The 19,633-nt window shown below is 38.2% G+C and overlaps 1 protein-coding gene across 1 annotated transcript in view; it reads left to right on the top strand.

Annotated features, from left to right (window-relative positions):
* ndst2.S (N-deacetylase/N-sulfotransferase (heparan glucosaminyl) 2 S homeolog) overlaps positions 1 to 19,633 on the top strand; it is a 95,608-nt gene that overhangs the window by 64,475 nt on the left and 11,500 nt on the right. Inside the window, exons 4-7 of the mRNA XM_041571113.1 lie at positions 1,996 to 2,150; positions 7,871 to 8,056; positions 10,904 to 11,032; positions 18,870 to 19,052. Coding sequence (XP_041427047.1) covers positions 1,996 to 2,150; positions 7,871 to 8,056; positions 10,904 to 11,032; positions 18,870 to 19,052 — 653 coding nt within the window. The remainder of the gene's footprint in view (positions 1 to 1,995; positions 2,151 to 7,870; positions 8,057 to 10,903; positions 11,033 to 18,869; positions 19,053 to 19,633) is intronic.

Raw genomic sequence — 19,633 nt, 5'->3', positions numbered from 1 at the left:
GCGTAAAAACACACGCGGCGATCTTTTTTCTATTGTCGCTCGAAATCGCCTAGCGAGGCAATTTCGAGCGACAGTAGAGAAAAGATCGCCGCGTGTGTTTTTACGCTGGCGATTTTACGCGATTCCCCATAGACGCCAGCGCAAAAGTTTCCCCAGCGATTGCTTAAAAGTCGCGACGAAAAGTCGCCGCGAGTCAAATCGCGGCGCTATCGCCTAGTGTGGCCTTAGCCTAAAAACGGGACAGTTGGGAGGTATGCTAACCATTAAGTAAACCCAATAGGCTAATTCTGCTTCCAATAAGGATTAATTATATCTTAGTTTGGATCAAGCACAAGGTACTGTTTTATTATTACAGAAAAAACAGAATTTTTAAAAATGTCTTATGCCATATTTTGGTGCTTTCTGGATAATGGTTTTCTGGATTATGAATCGCATACCTTTTACTATTTTGAGAATCAGGTGCAGGTTTGCTCCAGTACTTTGAGAATGAAACCTCACTGCAGCATTTTGTGTTGAGTTTGGGTTTTTCAGGGACCCCAATCCTCACATTACGTACAATCTTTTATATTGTGTTTAAAAATTCCAGCACTGCACATCAACTAGCATTATTCACAGCAGCATTTTCTCGATCGTAGATAAGCAACTCTCCTGGTTTCAGCTGCTTGACACAGACTGTACTCCCATGGGTTCTCGCACTCGCCATTTCACTATGGGCACATACACTAACTTAAAGTTGTCCAGGATTTTTGTAAAAATGATTTATTATTTACTATCTCCAACCATTATTTTTAAATATGTTCACACATTAAATTTCCAGAGATAACACTTGAATTACAAAGTTCCCACGATGAATACCCTGAGGGTATCTTCAAATTTGAAGATTACAATGGACCCACTCTTCTCTACTTCATGACACTCGAAAACACACATACTTATGCAAATCTATGCACACACAAAGACACACTGATTAACCCAGACATGCATACAGTCATGCAAACAGTGACTCTCAATGAGAAAACGAATGCGTGTCTCACAGCGTAAACTTGTCATAAGCATACGGTGTTCCTGTGTACGATAGTATATTCCTACATGCATGAACAAGGGCACACACACTAAAGAGGCTTTTAAATGAATAACTTGCCTAGCCAACACTACTCACAATACATTGTGTTTACCATGCCAAATAGTCTATATCTTTTGCACGCTGGAGTATACAAGTAGAGGTTGTGATTTTATGGTGAATACTTCAAATGTAAAAAGCAAGAAAAAAAGGTTTGGTGTTGAAACCTCCTTTTCAACAGCAAAAAAGGAGATAGTTTGGGAACCAGAAATTTTTTTTGAAAGTCTGACTCATGGGGAGAGTTCATGCAAATATGCTCTACTCCCCCCACAGAGGAGAAACAAACATTTTTGTTTTGTTTCAACAGTAGTTTTAGGGCGATGGCACATGGGATGCCTGCGGTAAATCTTCCAGCTTCCAGCGTGGACAGCAAAAATTTCCAAAAATACTTTTGCAGTGGAGTATTCTGAATCTGCTGCTAAACTTTTGAGTCACATTACACACCAAATTGCCTTCTCCTGCATTTTGGCACAGTTATGCAATTCAAATATTGTACTGGCAGCTAATCAGACTTTAGCTCAAAAGAAGTTTTGGACATTTTGTCACCCGCACTGAAGGAGATTCAGCACAGGTCACAAAACTTACCATGTGTAATCCCATTGTGTTCTCATTCTGTGGAGACTGCCCCTGTATCCCTACTTTGACAGTGTTGCGGGTTTGTTGGCCGCACATGCAAAGAACTTCTCTTTTGGTCTGAACTAACTGTTCCCATGCGTTTTGTGTTTCATGAAACTTTGTGCGCATGTCTTTTTGGGAAATTGCAGAGAGTGCTTTCTGTGTTGTACATCCATTTTAAGATTTTGCTAGTGGTCTCATGCTTTAATAGGGAATGATGCAGTGATTGCACTTACTGACTGTTGCTACTCTATCATCAGGCACAGATGAAGAAGATGAAGGAGATGACATGTTGCTTCTACACCGGAAGGAGTTCTGGTGGTTTCCCCACATGTGGAGTCACATGCAACCTCACTTATTCCATAATGTCACTGTCCTTGCAGAGCAAATGAAACTCAACAAGCAGTTTGCCCAAGTAAGAACTACTTTGCATGTGCTATTGTGGCAGTTATACTCCAGAATAATATCCTTTTTTCTTCCATTTTGTGTTGCAGTTCTTCAAAATCTTTTATTTTTTTTAGTAATGTGAGAAATCCATGCTAGAGTTTTTCTGTCTTTGGTGTACTTATAAAAGCTGTGGTATTTCCTTTCCCCACCTATTGCTGCTGCTATCTTGGATGTTCTATAATACCTTGGAAAATACAAGATGGTAGCCACAAAGTTGTACTCTGCTGGGTAGGAAAAAGTGGTGGTTTGAGAGTGGCGAGGGGGGGGGGAGGAGACAAATATAGGTATAAATATAGGTAAACTGTATGATAATATAGAAATATGGGTAAACTTTGTTGCCTTGTCATTTAAAATACTTAAAGTGGACCAGTCACCCAGACACAAAAATCTGTATAATAAAAGTCCTTTTCAAATTAAACATGAAATCCCATTTCTATTTTTTATTAAAGCATTCATAGCTGTTGTAAGCTCATTTAAAAAGCTCGGCTGTCAATCAAATATTGTCTGCCCCTCCTCTATGCCCGTGGCATAGAGGCGGGGCAGACAATTACTTTCACTTTCAATCCAGCACTTCTTAGATGTCACTGCTCCCAACACATTCCCCAGTTCTCATTACCATATAACTGTGCGGCCAGGGCATGGGGATGGACATCAGGTCCCCCATTCTGGTGCACAAACAAAATTCTGAGATGATGCAAGGCTTGTCTTAATAACAGTGTCCATAAAATGGCTGCTGCCTGCTTGCTATAATTTTGAAATCCCAGACTGAAGGAAACAAGATTCAAATAATTTATATAGTGTAATTAAAGTTCATTTTCTTTGACGAATCTGATAAAATAGGATTTTGAATAATTTTTTTGGGTGACAGGTCCCCTTTAAAAATTAATTTATGATGTGTGCAGTCAGAATACATACAGTGATTTATTTGTCACTCTTGATCTCTCCCATTGCATCTGTCAAAGTGAATCGTTTCTGATCTTTAAACAAGGTTTAATATTTGACAAAATGAAGCAGAGTAAACACAACAGAGTAAATTATGACTGCTTTTATTTAAGGAACAAGTTCTAACTCTGATACACCTATGTGTAAAAGAAACTGCACTTAAGGTCCCCATAGATGCAAAGATTTTTCTTTGCCGAACGACTGATTTTAGCAAAGTCCGACCAATCCGTCAAATTATCGTGAAGTTAGTGGGATTCGAACGATCGTACATCGTAGATTTTTGGTTTTTTTTGACATCTGTCAGAAAATTGATCGGCCAGGTTAAAAAATATTTATAGGTCCCAGTGCAATCTATCTGTGTCTGCAGGGCCAAGCAGGCAGCTACCCTTCAGTTTTGCTGGCAATATTGCCTGAAATGGTCTTTTTAGTTGATGGACACATCGTACGTTTAAACGATCATTTTGAGATAATCGTGGTCTCACGATAACGATTGGATCTTTTTAAAATCTTTACATCTATGGCCAGCTTTAGTTTAGCTTCAGTCTTGCCATAACTTGTTTAATTTATTATGACAAGTTTTCCAGATCACTTGAAAAATCCATGCAGCCCTTCAAGCTGAATTTTTTAGATACATATCTGGGATTTTCAAGTGATCTGGTAACCCTCTGTGTAAGTTACATAGTTAGTTACATAGTTAAATTGGTTTGAAAAAAGACAAAGTCCATCAAGTTCAACCCCTCCAAATGAAAACCCAGCATCCATACACACCCCCCTCCCTACTTTTAATTAAATTCTATATACCCATACCTATACTAACTATAGATCTTAGTATCACAATAGCCTTTGATATTATGTCTGTCCAAAAAATCATCCAAGCCATTCTTAAAGGCATTAACTGAATCAGCCATCACAACATCACCCGGCAGTGCATTCCACAACCTCACTGTCCTGACTGTGAAGAACCCCCTACGTTGCTTCAAATGAAAGTTCTTTTCTTCTAGTCTAAAGGGGGTGGCCTCTGGTACAGTGATCATCTTTATGGGTAAAAAGGTCCCCTGCTATTTGTCTATAATGTCCTCTAATCTACTTGTAAAGTGTAAACATGTCCCCTCGCAAGCGCCTTTTTTCCAGAGAAAACAACCCCAACCTTGACAGTCTACCCTCATAATTTAAGTCTTCCATCCCTCTAACCAGTTTAGTTGCACGTCTCTGCACTCTCTCCAGCTCATTTATATCCCTCTTAAGGACTGGAATCCAAAACTGCACTGCATACTCCAGATGAGGCCTTACCAGGGACCTATAAAGAGGCATAATTATGTTTTCATCCCTTGAGTTAATGCCCTTTTTTATGCAAGACAGAACTTTATTTGCTTTAGTAGCCACAGAATGACACTGCCCAGAATTAGACAACTTGTTATCTACAAAGACCCCTAGATCCTTCTCATTTAAGGAAACTCCCAATACACTGCCATTTAGTGTATAACTTGCATTTATATTATTTTTGCCAAAGTGCATAACCTTGCATTTATCAACATTGAACCTCATTTTCCAGTTTGCTGCCCAGTTTTCCATTTTATACAAATCACTCTGCATGGAACCTATAGTTCTGCACAATTTAGTATCATCTGCAAAATAGAAAGAGTACTTTCAATGCCCACCTCCAGGTCATTAATAAACAAGTTGAAAAGTGAATCTGATTAGCTTGAGCATTTTCTCAATGAAATACCTCCAGCAATTAAAGGTTGGTATTCAAGTACGCACTGGTAAAATATCTGCTTCCTCATATAAAGTAACAGGATTCTCAACATAACTCTGAGATGATTTTGAGATGCAAAACCATCCACTACTCTAGAAGGCAGACCTCCAGGGTGATTACCAGACTGAGTTTGCTGTTTAGTTCCTGAATGATCCTAGTTCTACAAGTGTCTTTCTACATTTTATTTCCAATGGATGAGGGTTTTATGGCAACAATTTATAATATGTTTTCCCCATTTATTTGTATTATGTGCCCTTCTCAGATAATGGGCCCAACACAAGTGATATCTAGCTGGTTAAATTCTTCTCATATCTATAGTTTAGACATGCCTTCTGATCATCCTTTTCCCAACCTTTTTTTACCCGTGAGCAACATGCAGATGTACAAGGAGTTCAGGAGCAACACAAGAATGAATAATGTTCCTGGGGCTGCCAAATATGTGGCCATTTGGTAGCCCTTATATGGACTGGCAGCCTACTCCTGGAGGCAGTACACGTGATTTTTATGCAACCCAAACTTGCCTGTAATTCAAAAATAAACACCTGTTTTGAGGCCACTGGGAGCAACATGCAAGGGTTTGGAGAGCAACATGTTGCTCACAAGCTACTGGTTGGGGACCACTGCTTTAGGGGATCCAAAATGACCAAGTTTTATTTCATATAGAGCTGCTTCTTTTGCAACATTGAAGGTCTGTTCATCATGCAAACCATTCTTGAAACCCTCCCTTCAAGCCAAATCTTAAGGAGGATTTTCACTTAGTGAAACCATCTTACTTAATTGAGGATTAAGGATTTTATCCATCAAGCAATTTAGGAAAATTAAAAATGTATTCATTAGTGAAGTCTTGCTGATTCCTATGTTGCTACAGGCAACAGTGCATTGCTGCTGGCATGCTTGCAGCCATTTACAGGAATGTACTCCAAGAAATGTTTGAGCAATAAAGAAATGTTAAAATAGAAAGTGCTAGTATTTGCAGTTTCACAGACAAAATTCAGATCTTACAACTATACTCATTTCTCCTCTGGCTGGTAGTTTATTAAGCCATGCTCTATACAAAAACAGGCAGGAAAAAAATGTTCTGCAGAAAAATAATGCTAAATGTCTTACATTGGTAGGTACTCCTGCTGGTTCTACAGCAATCTGTAGTACATTGCAGCTCTACTAGTTTAAATTCTATATCTCCAAAGTTGTTGTTTATCACCTCTACTGTTAGGTACAGGAACTGTATAATTCAAGCTAATAAATGCTCCCATATCAACAGAAAATTGAATACAGTATACTCTACAAGATATTTGGACAAATTGATACATTCGGAAACAAGAAGAGAACAGCAATTTTTAGATACTTCTTCCTACTACAATCCTAATTCACACCACTGTCACCTGACAGTGGTTTGAATTAGGATTGTAATCCTAATAATATAATACTGTCTCAAAGTGCTCTCTTCATTTTGTCACTATTTGTCACTATCTTTGGTCTTGTGTTATTATACAACATTTTTGTTGGAGTTGAAAATGCAACAAACAAATGGCAAAGTACAAACCAGAATCCACACTCAAATGTAGAATTGCAAGGCATAAATTCTGATTCTGTAATTAGCTATGGCATCTCAAGTAAATATAACCGTAGCAACGTCAAAGAAAACAATCTATTTATATTGAATAGAATCTAAGATTCCAGCCCTGAACAAGCATTTTTCAGTTGCCTTTGGATAAGAGGTAGTTGTGACTTTCTCCTTGTGGGTGCAAACAGGAAGAATTTACAGTATTTGCTCATAAGTGAAATTGTAGAAGCCCAGTTTGTTGAATCAACAGTATAATCACTTCTGTTTATTTATATTCTCACTCACGTCTTTACCATTGTATCACATGGTCTCTTTTCTTCTTAGTTCCATTCACTCTTCTGCTCCACTTTTCCATTTTTGCTGCTGCTTATATATGACATAATCCCTTGCTCATCGTTACCCCCTTCTCTATGCTCACTTGTTATATCTTTTGCTCTTTGTTCTTGGCTATTCTGGCTTATTTGTCACCAGTTGTTCTACCTCACATGGTAGTTTGATGGAAGATTTATTGCTACTTACTTTGAGAATTCCAGGGCCAAAACCCCATAGAACCCTGACTATTTCAATGTTTGTCGTACTGATTCTTTGTTTAATTCAGTAGCAGTAACTTGTTTAAAACCTTAGGGAGCCTTTTGCGTACTGGTTATCTTGGACTGTTCCTGGCTGTTTAGCACATTCCTTTCATTCTAACTAGCGATAACTTACCGGAGAACAGAGGATTCCCAGCTTACCAAGCCCTCACTCTTTGTTTTCTGCCTGCCTTATTTCCTCTAGGTTGTGGCCCTTCACATGTCTATGTATTAGATGGCATATTCAACTTGAGTGACTCCAAAGTGGGTTTCCAGTCCAGCGATGTGGAACTTTGATAAAGACCTTATTACTCCTGTTGAGCTGTGACCACACATGAACAAATGATTGTTCCTTGTCATTAGTCACTGTGAACCTGACCAAACAATGGAGTACTGGAGTTTATTAAACCAGCACTCTCTTATTAGAAAGTAAACACTTGGCCCTGTGCTTTGAACAACCCTCAGATATTTTGGCATTGACAATGTTATGGAACAATGACAACCTTGAGTTACTTCCTGAAAACAGCTTTATAAATACCAGGAATAATCTGAGAAGTGGCCTGTTTCTGTTTGATTACAATAGGCAAGGTACTTTAAAAAAAATGACTGAAAAGTGACAAATGCTCCCACCAATATCTGTCTTAGCTGGTGGTCTGTCCCAGCTTGTCACAAGGCAGCAGCCATAGGCTTCTTGTGCTCCCTTACTTTTGGAACCCCTTCCTGCCTTTGCTCATCTTTTTACTTCTTGACCTCTGAACTTGTCTTGTTGATCTTCTTATGAATATTATATAAAGGCACACACTTGTAGATCATATATTATATTTAAAAAAAACATTTATTTGTATGCTTGCTTACAGGAGCATGGTATCCCTATAGATTTAGGCTATGCTGTGGCACCTCATCACTCAGGCGTGTATCCAATCCACAGCCAACTCTATGAAGCCTGGAAATCCATATGGAACATCCAGGTAACCAGTACAGAAGAATATCCACACTTAAGGCCAGCCCGTTTCCGGAGAGGTTTCATACACAACAATATTATGGTAAGGAAACTTGACCTTTTAACACCTAAAGAGGAACAGCTTATTGTTTAAATGCACTAATTCACTAGTTCAAAGAGTCCCTATCAATAAAGGATGCTGTTCTTTTCACACATCATGGGCATATTACAGTTATGAATTCATTGCATTCCTCTCTCAGCACTGGCATTGTACTACATGCGTAGGCTTTTTATTATGTCTTTTTTTTTTTTTTTTTTTTAAACTCGTGTAGTTTATTGAAAAGTTGTCACATCAGTAAAACAACATATCACTGTTCAGCGTGTCAATTACAGAAATCTCAGATTATTTAGTACAAGGGTGTTGAACTGTACATCAAGTATCAATACTTATGATTACATAGAGAACAACATGAATCGGAGTTATACAAACATATCAAAAAGCAAGGAATGTAGTACATAGCAAACTTGGTAATAGCATACTTCCCTGGCCTTTATTGCCCAACTATCAGGCGCATATGTGGAAGGGGGAATACATCCAGTAGAAAAAGAGTAGTCAGCACATCGATTCTCGGTATACTTTGGAGATGGTGCACGTTCTACAATGGCCAACTGTGTAGTAGAAGATTGAACAGCACCACCAAATCTTCAAGTAATTAAAAAGCCTTTATTTGTGCTTTTGTGGGCATCACCGCAACGTTTCAGGCCGTGCGGCCTTTTATCAAGCTTGTTAAAAGGCCGCATGGCCTGAAACGTTGCGGTGATGCCCACAAAAGCACAAATAACGGCTTTTTAATTATTTGAAGAGTTGGTGGTGCTGTTCAATCTTCTACTAGAGGGAATACATCCAACCAAGGACCCCAAATTTTATGAAATTTTCTAGGGATCCGCTTTTTATATACACCAGTTGCTCAAGGTTGCATATATCCCGCATGCTTTGTTTCCAGTTAGCAAACGTAGGAGGGGCAATATTCCTCCAGTTCTGAGTTATAAGCCGCTTATCCAGTAACAATGTCTCTTGCAAGAAAAGTACTTGATACTGATTCAGCTTGAGGTCCTGCAATATACACACTTTGGGTGACCTATCTATTTTAATTTGCATAATAGCATCCAAAGTATCTAATATAGATCCCCAGTACAAAGTGATCTTACTGCAAATCCACAACATATGTATAAAAGACACTTTTTTCCTAAGGCACATCTGGTACAGAGGTCGGGAGTGTCGGCATTAATGAGGTGAAGTCTGGCTTGGGTGTAATATGCTCTATGTATGATATACAATTGGATAGTATGTAACCTATAGTTGGGGGATACCAAAAGAGTAGATTCTTGCGCTTCCTGCCATTCTTCATCCGAAATATTGCCCACGTCCGTTTCCCATTTATGACATAGCTCCTGAAGATTACTACCATGGACACCCTGCTGTAGTCTAACATACAGCATAGTAACTAAACCTCATGTCCTTTAATTTATATTTGTTCATTAAACTAACATACCAATAAAATGTCTGCGTATTCTTTCATATTCTTTGTCCATTTTAGAAGTTTTAGAGAGCAATTTCTGTGAAACTCCAGTTCTATATTTAACCTTTATTTCTTGCATAGCATCATTGTTCTACAGTTTAGTCACCATCAAGGTACTATCTTATTATTACAGAGATAAAGGAAATCATTAAAACTGATTTGCTTAATGGCGTCTATGGGACCATTTTTTTCAGAGTTTTATGGATAGTTGATCCCTTCTGTATGTACGGACTGTGTGCTTTTTATGGACTGTTATTGATACCAACAGCTTCTAATCAGACACTGTAAAAAATATTTTACTTGATCTTGTTCTACAGGTTTGGTACCCTTTATCCAGAATGATCAGGACCTGGGGTTTTCTGCATCTTTACATAGACATTTTTTGTCTACCAAAAAATAATATATCCATGATTATAAAACCAATAGGATTGGTTTGCCTCCAATAACAATTAATTATATTTTAATTGGCACCAATTAAAAAATATGAATTGTTTGATTGAATTAAAGACTCTGTGAGATGCCCTTCCCATAATTCAAAGTTTTCTGTGTAATGGGTTTCTGGATTATAGATCCCAAACCAGTAGTAGGGTTGCTTTCTCCACTGGTGTCTGGTGACATCTTTAATCTGTTCCGTAACAAATTGCCAACTGTTCAGTTTGTTTAAGCTTATTCAGAATCTCGAGATCATATAAAGTGAAAGAAAAGTATATGCAATGAAATTTGTAATATCTTGTTTTTAGAGATTGATGCATTTTATGATGTTCTGTCCAAAAAACATAATATCTGTACAAACTGTTAAAGGGGTTGTTCACCTTTGAGTTAACTTTTAGTATGATGCAGAGAGAGATATTCGGAGACATTTTGCAATTGGTTTTTATTTTTTATTTATTTAACTGTTTATTCAGCAGCTCTCCGGTTTGCAATTTCAGCAATCTGGTTGTTATGGTCCAAATTATTCAACCATACATTGATTAGCAACCAGCATTGATTTGAACAAGAGACTGGAAAAGGAAGAGGAGAAGGTCTGAATAGAAAGACAAGTAATAAAAAGTAGCATTAACAAATGTGTAGCCTTGCAGATCATTTGTTTTTAGATGTGGTCAGTGACCCCCATTTGAAAAATGTAGAGTCAGAAAAAGACAAATAATTAAAAAATTATTTAAAATGAAGACCAGTTGAGAAGTTGCTTAGAAAGTGGCCTTTCTGTAGCATACTAAAAGTTAACCTAAAGGTAAACCACCCCTTTGAAACCAAATATATGCCTTAGACTCTAATCTTGTACCTTGTTTGAATAACATGATCTCTGGTTTTTAGATCATAAAAAAAATCACTGTGTTTTTAATTGCTAACATTCTAGTCTCTGTCCATAGGTTTTACCACGACAAACTTGTGGGCTTTTCACTCACACCATATTCTACAATGAATACCCTGGTGGCTCAAAAGAACTTGACAAATCCATCCGTGGTGGTGAACTTTTCCTGACTGTTCTACTCAACCCAGTAAGAACCAGAATATTACCTCTTGCTCCCTCTAAAGGGCATACACTTCCATTTATGAACATTTTCAGTTTTTTATAGGGTATATATCTATTCACTTTATTTTTTAAATGTATATCATTAAGAAGCATGAATGCTAAAACCAGGCATAGTGTTATCGTTGGCTTTTACCTTTTTATATCAGTGAAAACAATCTACATTGGGTAAAGAAATGAGAATGTGCCGGACAGATGCTTAGTTGATTTGTTCCTCCCCGATAAATGAGGACGTGTTGTACGTAAGAATAACCCTGCTATACACACATTCTTTTTGCCATTTGAGCTACAACTTGGCAGTATAATTAGCAAGAAGCTGAATATGTGTTGTGTGCTGCTAAAGCATTGTCTGGTTAAAAATGGAAGATAAACAGTGCGGAAAAAATATAGGTATTGGCTGCTTGGGGCCAATAAATTGTTTTACCATTACCATTGATTTATTCTAGCTTAGTTACCGTCATGTACAAAATGATTGATTCCATCAATTGGAAATGGATAATTAATTATATATTAGAGTTAATATGGAAAGTGGTACTGCAACATTTCTGATAACCAGTTTACAGATAATAGATCTCATGTTTGCCTGTAAGCTTTAGGGCACAGGTAGCATTTTTATTGATGCTGCTTGTGGTAAGGGAAAAAAACACATCTAATTATATAACTTCTTAGGCTCTTTGGCTACTGCAGAAGTCCAGGAGGATTCTGGGAATTGTACACCTGGCCTTCACATATGGTGTCTCAGCATGTTAGTGATGGCTAATTACTCATTGAGCATTTTGCTGATGGAAGAATATAATGTGTGTGTGTGTGTGTGTGTGTGTGTGTGTGTGTGTGTGTGTGTGTGTGTGTGTGTGTGTGTGTGTGTGTGTGTGTGTGTGTGTGTGTGTGTGTGTGTGTGTGTGTGTGTGTGTGTGTGTGTGTGTGTGTGTGTGTGTGTGTGTGTGTGTGTGTGTGTGTGTAATGCAGAAAAGCTATTAATATCTTGGAAATTATATCTTTAGAAACGGTGAGTTCTGATGTCATCAGTTATAAACGGTGAGTTCTGATGTCATTTCTGTCACATGACTCACTGAAACTTGTGTATTATAATAAATAAAGTACCCCCAGTTGCAGAATATGAGGATATTAGAAGTTACCTCGGAGTTCCATGTCCTACGGCCTCATGTTTTTATATGGTCATGAAACTCCTCTGTAACTTATAATTTCCTTATAATTTACAAGAGGGGATACTTTATTCACTATATAATTTACAAGAGGGGGTACTTTATTCACTATATGTGTGTGTGTGCAGAAAATGCTTGGGACCAAGGGGTTTTCCTAATAATGGATCTTTCTGTAATTTGAATCTTTATATCTTAAGTCTACTAAAAAATCACGTAAACATCCGCTGAGATTTTTAGATAAAAGGGCATGGCCCCCAAGCCTACTTCTACTGAAGCCAAAAAGTGCTTAAGGTGCTTAAGGTTTATTTAGCAAGGCACCATTCTCCCGCAGCACAGCCATCATCTTAAAAAAAAATCATCTAGCTGTCTGATTTCCCTTTCCCACAATTCCACATTCTGCAGAAAGACTAAGGCTGCAAGCCTGCCCACTAAACAGACTTTCTATAAACACGTTTTTTTTCTGATCTGTCCAATATAGATGTCTCAATCATGTAAGTTTTTCTAAATGACAATTTTTCTAGTTTAAAGATATTTTATGAGAGCCATTCTGCATGTAATTTATTGTGCTCTGGTCTCTGGAATAAGGCTGGAATAAGACCTCAGCTACATGGGAGAGTGTTTGGATCATTGCTAAAAGTCATTTATGTTCAGTACATAAAATGTGTAATAATATGGCCCCCGAATCTTCACATTTCATTTTCAGTGAGAATCTAGTGAGAAGTCTCATGGGTATATCAGTCTCAGTTGTTTGACTTTGACACTGATAGTTAAACAATTGATTTACCTGCAGGGATTCATTCCGTTTATCCTCTATAGTGTCAATATTACTCCCGAGCACAGGAAATGCTTTTGCCTCACCCATGACTTCATTTATCATCTGTAATGTACTTCTCAAAATCATAAACCTTGCTTTCTATGTATTGTTACACTTTGCCATAGATCAGACGCTGATATTTTTGGCTTGTGTACAGATTCCTTAAAGGTATACTGTCATGGAAACACGTTTTTTTCAAAATGCCCCAGTTTACAGTATAGTGCTGTTCCAGCAGACTTCTGCACTGAAATCGTTTTTTCAAAAGCGCAAACTGATTTTTATATCTAATTTTGAAATCTGACATGGGGCTAGACATATGGTCAGTTTCCCAGGTGCCCTCAGTCATGTGACTTGGGATAAACTTCAGTCACTCTTTACTGCTGCACCCAAAGTTGGAGTGATATCACCTCCTCCCAACAGCCCATCAGGAGAACAATGGGATGGTAACCAGATAACACAGAAATCCCCACCCTTTTTTTACCTGTGAGCAACATTCAGATGTAAAAGGAGTTGGGGAGCAACGCAAGCACGAAAACTGTTCCTGGGGTGCCAAATAAGATCTGTGATTGGCTATTTGGCAGCCTCTATGTGAATTGCCAGCATATAGGAGGGTCTATTTGGCAGTGCACCTGTTTTTTTCTGCAACCAAAATTTACTTCCAAGTCTTGAATTTAAAAATAAGCACCTGCTTTGAGGCCACTGGGAGCGATGTCCAAGGGATTAGTGAGCAACATATTGCTTGCGAGCTACTGGTTGGAAACCACTGAAAGAGCCGATCCCTTGTAGATATAAGAACAGCACTCTATAGTAAAAATCTATGTCCCACTGGACCTCCTTCAGAGTCTTCTCCTGTTATAGATTTATGTTTGAGCCGGGCTGCCTGTGTTTAGTCCACTACTGGAGTGAAATGGGTCAGTGTGAGATAAGTTCAAAAACAAATCTGTACCAAATACTATTTGAATAAAAGGCTTATTTACCTCCCCTTCTTGTCATGCTCAAGTAGAGCAGACTCATAAGTCTTATTATTTATACACAATTGAACTGTTACTAGAAATTTTCTTGGAAAGATCCCCCTGTTTAGTGACCTTAGTGATGGAATTCTTCCACTTCCCCCGTCACACTGTTACCAAGGAGCCTTGCGTATTTAATACCTGGGACACCACTAAAATATGTCCAATTGCTTGTGTGGTGCTTGGCCCCACTCCCAGCTGCTCTCACTCGGCTTCTACCAAACTCTAGGAAATATTTGCTGTATATTTGCCTTCACACAAAGTTCCCTGTGAAGTCCAGAAGTGTAGGAGGTCTGAGGTGAGGAATTCAAATCCCTGTGAAGGATACTCTTCCAATTTCCGTCTTCTCATTAAGTTCAGTCATCTTCTCCCATTTATGCATCATGCAGCCTTCCCCCTCCTAATACATCACATTCTGCTCTATTTCTTTTACAGCACTACATTCATTCTCTTTATAATTAACATTTAATGTGATGAAGGCAGCAGAATTCTAGTTACTTTTAGTTTTTGTGATTTTTTTCCCCTTTAGCAGCCAGGGAGCTTTTTAGTAGTCAAGGTGAAGAAAAGGAGATCTGAGAAGAAAGATAAAAAAATATTTTGTTGCTTGGTACAGTAACCCAGACAACCAGCTAACTTTTTCTAATAAAGGGCAGCATAGAATTACTAATAATTCAAAAAGCATTCAAAACAATTAAAAACACATGAAAATATCCTAAAATGGCCATGCATGCCCAGATTTGGTCAAGTGATTTGGCTGATTTCCACCATATGCTGTTGAATCATCATGGCACCTATGGTCAGAAGGAAGGCCACCCATTATATACTGTGATCTTGATTGATTAAAGGTGTGCTTTACCTTTAAGCTATCTATATATGATACAGAATGTCCTGTTCCTTGCAACTTTGCATTAATCTTCATTGTTTGATTTTTTTTAACTCATTTTCTTGCTAAATAGCGGAAAAACCACAAAAGTGAAAACCAATTGCAAATTGTCTCAGAATATCAATGCCTATGTCATACTTAGGTGAGAACAGCTCTTTGAAAATGATTAGTCCATTCTGAAAAGTGACAAAATAATTTAATCCTGCAAATGAAAGTAGGGTGCAGAGTCCATTGCTAGCAGTGCACTGAAGGCTTTAGGTGGTAGCAATTCCCATCTGGTGTGTGTCACTGACAGAAGCGCTGCAGTTTCCAGCTGGGAGACCTTCATTCAGAGCCCCACTGACATCATTTCCCTGTTGTTGTTTTCTCAAATCGGGAACTGCTGGAAAAGTGCTAATGAAGCCTGTTTTGAAGATGAAATCGGGAAAGTAAAGGTTGTGAGTGTGATCATCAGCTCCTCACACCTTCACAGCACACAGTTTAGCTGCTGAAGCAGAACACTTTGTCACATTAGTATCTTTATGACTTGCCGAGGGGGGAACTATGTAGGCAAAGATATATTAATGAAAACTGTCTGGGGAAATTGGTTCTCGAGCAGTCATAACCAATCTTCACCTTTCTGCACAAATAACTTCTTTACTTGCAGCCTTTTAAGCTCTATTCCATAACACTGAAAACTGCACCTTTTACCAACAAAGAAATTCACTATTTTTCTTTAATACTCTATTCATTGCTTGGAAAAATCACATTAATCAATTGAATGTATAAAGCCTTAGGGCTCAATTATTGTTAGCTCATTTTCCCCTAATGCTGCTGTTAATGTGGGTGCCACTGTGACTCTACGCAGGGAGATATATTGTCTGGTGTGGGTGACCCTTCAGAGAACGATATCCCTGTGCTTAATGCCAGCTTGTGTCTAAAGTCAGGTGTTGCCATGAATAGCACTTAGGGGGCAGAACAATGCTCCCCAGAACAAACCTCTGCTCACTCACGGTTATAGGTGCACTAATCTTGCCCTGTCTGGTATTATTATTATTATTATTATTAACATGTATTTATATAGCGCCAACATATTGCACAGCACTGTAAAGTAAATGTGATTATACAACTACATCACATGAATTACATATATAGAATATATGGAGTAACAAACATCACGATCAATACAGGTACAAAGAGGTGAGGAAGGCCCTATGCATAGGCATACAGTCTAAAGGGAAGGGAGTAATACACAAGGTGTGGGGGTATCTGTCATTGACTCGTACACGTATGGGATCAGCTATACAGAAAGCTCCAAATTATGGGAAGGCCATCATCAATAGACCCCATTTTAATCAAATAATTCAAAATCTCAAAACAGTACCTTGTTCTATATTCCAACTAAGACATGATAAAATCGTATTGAATTTATTTAATGATAAAAAATTTTATTTTTGATTTAATGTATGGAGATCCAAAATATGTAACCACCCCTTATCCAGAAAACCCCAGTTCCCATACCTGTATAATAATTATTATAATCAAAGCTCCCAATGAGATCCTTCTGGGCCAAGTAGGCTGCTTATTGGACTCGCTATGGGGCTCTCTGGGGGCTCTGCATAATGAATATCTGGCTTTAAATTTAAGGTAACTGTTATTTTCATTATAATCTGGACACATTAAAACACTAATCAGCAGCTGATGCAGCTAATGTATGCATACATGTTATATGCAGCTAAATCATTTCATGAAAATATACAATATGTATACTTCTTCCTGTAATAAACCTCAAACAATGTATGAACAAGCTGTGATTTTAGTATAAAGGAGGGAATCACTGAATATCTGGGACACCCATCACCTACCTAATATTTTCTTACTTTTCTGATAAGGTAGCAGACCAGCACTTTTTTATTTTTTTTGGTTTAAAACTCTGAAGATGGAGGCCATTCTGCCTTTTGGATATGTTCTACCTTGAAGTGACCTTCTAAAAGCTGCTGTTTTGGGTTCTAAAATAAATCTCTGGCACCAGAGGAGAAGAGTGATTAATTACTTGGATTTTAGTTGGTATTACCTTCCTGCTACACATCAGTGCAGTCTTGGAGCTAATAAAACGATGAATGTAAAAAATACTATGAAATTAATAAAATCATTATTATTTTGATCCTGTAGTTATACAGTGTCAATATATATGGATAACGGTTTCCAGATAATGGATATATATATATATATATTTAAACATATACACAACCAACACAGAGATTATACACCATATACATCAGTCCCTGCCCCAGTGGAGCTTACACTCCCATTCACACACTGTAGGGTCAGTTTTTTTCAGAAGCCTGTATGTTTTTGGAGTAGAGAGGAAACTGAAATACCCAGAGGAAAGCAACACAGAATCAGACTCGGGGCCATTGTGTCACCTGCGTTATTAATGTTGTGTAATTGAGTGCATATGATGGCCATTGTACTGCACATTCTTACAGCAGTCGGGAAAATTAACTAACACCCTCAACATTCCTTTTGTTTCTTGAGCCGTATTTCACTTGATTCAAAAACAAAATCCACACACCCAGGGGAATGAAGTTTGGACGGTATCCTTTTAATATTAAAAAAAAAAAAAATTCTCACCGTTTTTAAATAGTTTTTTTGTTTTTATGTTTTGTCTTTCTGGCAACATAGAATACAGAGTGCTTCAGATTGCCAGGGCCAGACACCCCAACCTCCCCAAGCAGATTGATTTTGAGGCCTGGTGTTTGTTGTTATTTATTATTTATCATCTGCCACCTATTCATGCTCATACCTGTCATTCAGATGAGCTGCTCTCAGTTGGGGAAGGAAGAAAATAAAATCAACCACCCATTCTCACTCTTTTTCCCACAAACAGGCAACACGTTATCAGAACCATCCTTGTTTATACCTCCCAACTGTCCCTTTTACGCTTCACAGTCCCGATTTTGACAGCTCAACCCGCAGTCCCAGATTGTTACTGAACTGTCCCGACTTTCTCTTTGATCTCCTGCACGTAACAGACAGAAAAAGGTACACAGGTACTTTTGGCAAAGAGCCAAGAATAGATACTTAGATACTATGAAACAATTCAAGATAAGCAGGTCTCTTGGGGAAACTGTGCAGTTTAAAGGGCAGTTCACCTTCAAAACTCTAATAACACATAAAAGCCACAGAAATGTGTTCAAACTTTCACAACCTGCCAAATTTTGTAAAATGGACATGGTAATTAGGGGGTGTGGCCACAAAAAAGGGAGTAGTAAAAAAAATTTGCTTCACTCCACATGCCAAATCTGTTTGTCCCTCTTTTCTATTTCCAAAATGTTGGGAGGTATGTATCGGGTATGCCCAGCCTTGATCTAGAAATGAATTCTGAAGCCATATACAGTACTCCTGTACAATGTGAGAAATCCTATATGTAGTTCTAAATATCTCGGGTGATTCATCTATGACTAGAACTGACAGTGGGGATCCCAGTTGCAATGCACAATAACTCTGTGTGGTTTTCTAAAAATCAAACCATTAAAAACTCTGTGGAAACTCTGTAGAATGGGGTGGGGGGGTGAGCTTCCACTTATTGAAAGAGCCAGGTAGGGCTTCTGGTAACGTCTAGTGAGAGATATAGAACACAGTATCGCACAGATTTATTCAGCCACAACTGAAAAATTCAGTAAGATGCCGTGGAGAGGCCATGAAATATTTACCGATTGAATCTCTGTAATGCCATGTTAATTTCACAAAGGCTGCTGTACAGCGAGTACATATGAATTAGTACCAAGAAATTGAAACTTACTCTCAAATCCCTCGGCACCAGATTTTCACTTGCCCTATGTACCGTCTTTTTCTTCCTGCAAGTCTGATAAATAATGGATGAGTGTTTGTGCAGCCAAATGCTCTACTTACGGGAGCTCACCTAGATGGCATTGCCTTTATGTGTGTTACAGATCAGCATCTTCATGACACATCTCTCAAACTACGGCAACGACCGCCTGGGGCTGTACACCTTTGAGAGCTTAGTGAAGTTTGTGCAGTGCTGGACCAACCTCCGGCTGCAAACGCTCCCACCTGTCCAGCTGGCAAAGAAATACTTTGAAATCTTCCCTGAGGAGAAGAACCCTCTGTGGCAGGTGAGTTGCCTACTGAGTGTGGAGATGGGCTTTGTATTCAGTTTGCATCAGACCAGAACAAATCAGTAGATTTACTGGGTTTCTAATTAAAGGGATGGTTCACCTTTCAGTTAACTTAAAAGGGGAACTATCATGAAAATGTAATATTAGCTATAGCATGCTGAAATAAGAAACTTTCTAAATACAACCAATTTAATATTCTGTACTGTTTCTAAACAAGTTTATCTTCACTATTCCTTCTCAGCATCTGTTTCTCCTCATTCTGTCTTCATGCAGCAGTTGGGTGTCAGATGAATGATTCAATATTGCCTAGAAGATGTATTAGAGCTCACTCTATTAAATCACCTGAAATCCTGTCTCTCTACATGCTGGATTTGTGCAAAAGGCAGTTATTTTGTTAGATTTTGTTTGTACTGGTATTGGATATTTGAGTGAGCTCTAATCTGCTAGGGAAGCCCCCCCCCCCATAAGATATATTGTATCATTCATCTGACACCCAACTGCTGCATGAACCGAATGAAGAGAGAAATAGTGAAGATAAACTTGATTATTTCAGAAATTATGCAGAATTTCTAATTGAT

The sequence above is a fragment of the Xenopus laevis genome, chromosome 7S (genome assembly GCF_017654675.1).
Source record: "Xenopus laevis strain J_2021 chromosome 7S, Xenopus_laevis_v10.1, whole genome shotgun sequence".
Taxonomy (NCBI): domain Eukaryota; kingdom Metazoa; phylum Chordata; class Amphibia; order Anura; family Pipidae; genus Xenopus; species Xenopus laevis.
This window is presented reverse-complemented; position numbering and strand designations above follow the sequence as displayed.